Source organism: Coregonus lavaretus (genome assembly GCF_964263955.1).
Source record: "Coregonus lavaretus genome assembly, chromosome: 3".
Classification (NCBI taxonomy): Eukaryota; Metazoa; Chordata; class Actinopteri; order Salmoniformes; family Salmonidae; genus Coregonus; species Coregonus lavaretus.
In genome coordinates, this window is record NC_139990.1 from 7868275 (window position 1) to 7871481 (window position 3207).

Sequence of the window (3207 nt, forward strand, 5' to 3'; positions counted from 1 at the left end):
CCGTGTTCCCCACAGTGTTTCGGTCTGTTCAAACACTGTTAACATTAGCTAGTAGTCCATCTCCATCGTCGTTTATGGGATTTTGGGAAACGTGTCCTTGGCGACCATTCCTTACGCTATCTACTAATTATGTGAGCTGTATTGGGGTGTGTGGCCTTGAATGGATTATACTTTGTGGAATTAATATAGGCCCACCATGTACAAAATAATCAGCAATGACATTGTATCATCGACATGTTTACACGGACAGCCTTTATGTGCGTAAAAGCAATGTGTATGGATGGATTTAAGTAGGTGAGTCACCGCAGTCTTTTGAAACAGTCTGGACTACTAGGTCCTTTTTATTTTGCTGTCCAATGATAAAAGAGAAACCTTTCTCAAACCAATTTAGGTTTGAAGTGTAAACCTATATAGGAGTGATAGGATTTTTTTTGTGTGGATTTACTCACGAAACCCGTCTCGTTTTGTCTCGGCAAAAAGACAAGCCAAATCCCTTGATAGGTACGGTCATCTTACAAAGCCGCATTTTTCTACATTTAATTATCTGCACTGGGAGATATTTATCGTCCTCTTTGCATAGCCTATCACGTGCCCCCTTCTTGGCCAATAGAGGCGCGACCTTGGTGCACCCGGGCGCGTCAGAGTCGCTTACTCTCTCAGAATCAGTATCTCCTTTTTTCAGCCTCTATGCTTTTTAAAAAAGAGCCAGAAGCCTCAATGCTGGATGTCGTGCTATGACAACGTCACTACTCTTCCGTCCTCGCTGGGTCGACCCGTCGGTGATGTTCCTCTACGACAACGGCGGCGGTTCCGATGAAGTGAGCAAGAACATGGACGCTAGCGGTGGTGGTTTTGCAGGAGGCAACTTTGCGGCGAACCAATGCAGGAACCTGATGGCGCACCCCGCGTCCCTCGCTCCGAGCACGGCATACTCGTCAAGCGAGGTCCCTACCTCGGGTATGGGCGAACCATCCAAGCAGTGCAGCCCTTGCTCGGCTGTGCAAAGCTCCTCCAGCGCGTCCCTGCCCTATGGATACTTCGGTAGCGGCTACTATCCGTGCAGAATGTCGCACAACAGCAGCATAAAGTCGTGCAGCACGCAGCCCACCTCTGCGTACGGGGAGAAGTACATGGACACGTCCGCCTCGGGCGATGACTTCACCTCCCGGGCCAAGGAGTTCGCCTTCTATCCGAGCTATGCGTCGGTCCCATACCAGCCGGTACCCAGTTACCTGGACGTGCCCGTTGTATCAACTATGAGCGGGCCAGCAGAACACAGGCACGAGCCCCTGCTGCCAATGGAGAGCTACCAGCCGTGGGCTCTAACTAACGGCTGGAACGGGCAGGTCTACTGCACCAAGGAGCAGCCTCAGCCCGGACACATGTGGAAATCCTCCATACCAGGTACAACATAGGTAGAGAGCCCTCAGGTTTTACGCAATAAACCAGAACGACTTTTCATTGTGTTTTTATGTAGCCTAATGCCTAATGCTTAATCCACAACAAAATGTTAGAAACGATGCCTTTTCTGTAAAAAATTATAACGCTTGTTTGTAAATTCGTTTGAGAGTATACACTCGTAGAAAAAAGGGTTCCAAAAGGGTTCTTCAGCTGTCCCCATAGGAGAACCCTTTTTGGTTCCAGGTATAACCCCTTTGGGTTCCATGTATAACCCTCTGTGGAAAGGGTTCTACATGGAACCCAAAGGGGTTCTATCTGGAACCAAAAATGGTTATTCGAAGGGTTCTACCTATGCCGATGTTTTAGATATAAAAATGTTTTTGTGTTTGGCTTGTGAACGGCTTACTATATCTATTTTGTATTCTGTTTTGCTCCACCAGACGCGGTGTCTCCTGTAGGAGGGGACCTGAGCTCCTTCCGACGTGGAAGAAAGAAGCGCGTGCCATACACCAAGGTGCAACTGAAGGAACTTGAGCGCGAGTACGTGGCCAATAAATTCATAACGAAGGACAAAAGAAGGAGGATATCGGCCCAGACGAACCTGTCTGAGAGACAGGTCACTATCTGGTTTCAGAACAGACGCGTAAAGGAGAAGAAGGTCGTCGTCAAAGTGAAGAGCATCAGCTAGTTCTGACTGATATACAACAATGGGATAGGAATTAAACACACACACACAGTATGCTATTCACGCTTTTTGATTGGAACAGTAGAATCCTTATTTACCACCGAACATGATTCACAAATGTACTCTGCCAAATGCGTTCCGGGACCTTTATGGAACGAAAATGTAGAAAAACTCTGGACCTTCCATTTTCCTCCATGGTGTAAAATATTGTTCTCGGCGAATGGAGCCCAAAGCAAGGAGAAAGCTAGGGCTGTATAATTTTTGCAACTGGCATGCAGTAACCTCAGGAAAACAGACACTAACTTCACGGTGTGGAGAAAAAAACACATTTGGAAATCCCCAGGAAGTGATGGCATTTAGGATTATAGCTTCCACGGTTAAATATTAATCCGTTCCATTTCCCCTTCAACACTCCACTCAGCACGTGCATCTTAATTTAAAGTTTAGCTTCTTCAAACGGTTCTCATGCTCTCTCTCATAACGAATCCAAGGTGCATTCCCGCTTGTAATGCATACATAGTCGTCTGGGAAGTGTGTGCCCATGTGTACCATATATATTTTATATTGTGTGTGTATTCATGTGGTTGTATATAAAGGTAAACTATACAGACAAAACTATAATATGTCAAGGCTATCTGTGTCTGTTAAATATGTCGGTGTAAAAGTATTGACACAAAAATCCGTCCCAATAAAATCTGGACATTGTTGAATCATATATATCCACGAACTCTGCTTTGAACATCCGTCCAGTATATTACAGAGATGGTTTAGTTTTTGGTGTGACATTTCAATGTCAATTGTGACATTTTGTCATAGCTATTCAAATGTGAAAGGATTAGTCATAAATTGGTTAAAGTTATTATTAGATTCAGAAGCAGTGTGAGAGGCTCGATTATCAGTGTGTAGGCCTGTTTACCGTGTGTGAGGAACATGTCAGACCGGCATATAATTTTCTGCTTGACTGCGGAAGATCCTCGTTTGGCCAGACTGTGTACAGCTACTATGGGCTCTATCCATTTCGACGTTAATTCCAGGTGTCGCCTGGGTGCGATGGTATTACGAAGTGTCTGAATCTATCTATTGAGAGCGTCGAAAATGTCTCACTCAAGCAAATAATGGAA

At 45.3% G+C, this 3207-nt stretch overlaps 1 protein-coding gene across 1 annotated transcript; it reads left to right on the forward strand.

Moving 5' to 3' along the window:
* Nucleotides 1-625: 625 nt before the first annotated feature.
* On the forward strand, nucleotides 626-2798 carry LOC311125182 (homeobox protein Hox-A13a-like). Its single transcript, XM_084158379.1, has 2 exons — nucleotides 626-1404; nucleotides 1842-2798. The coding sequence occupies exons 1-2, from the start codon at nucleotides 735-737 to the stop codon at nucleotides 2087-2089; spliced, it is 918 nt and encodes a 305-aa protein (XP_084014505.1). The 5' UTR covers nucleotides 626-734; the 3' UTR covers nucleotides 2090-2798.
* Nucleotides 2799-3207: the final 409 nt, after the last annotated feature.

What these genes read in the sequence shown, in the direction of transcription:
- LOC311125182 (XM_084158379.1), top strand. Translation starts at nt 735, where the DNA reads ATGACAACGTCACTACTCTTCCGTCCTCGCTGGGTCGACCCGTCGGTG. An exon ending in GTGGAAATCCTCCATACCAG is followed by an intron (nt 1,405 to 1,841) that starts GTACAACATAGG and finishes TTGCTCCACCAG; the next exon opens with ACGCGGTGTCTCCTGTAGGA.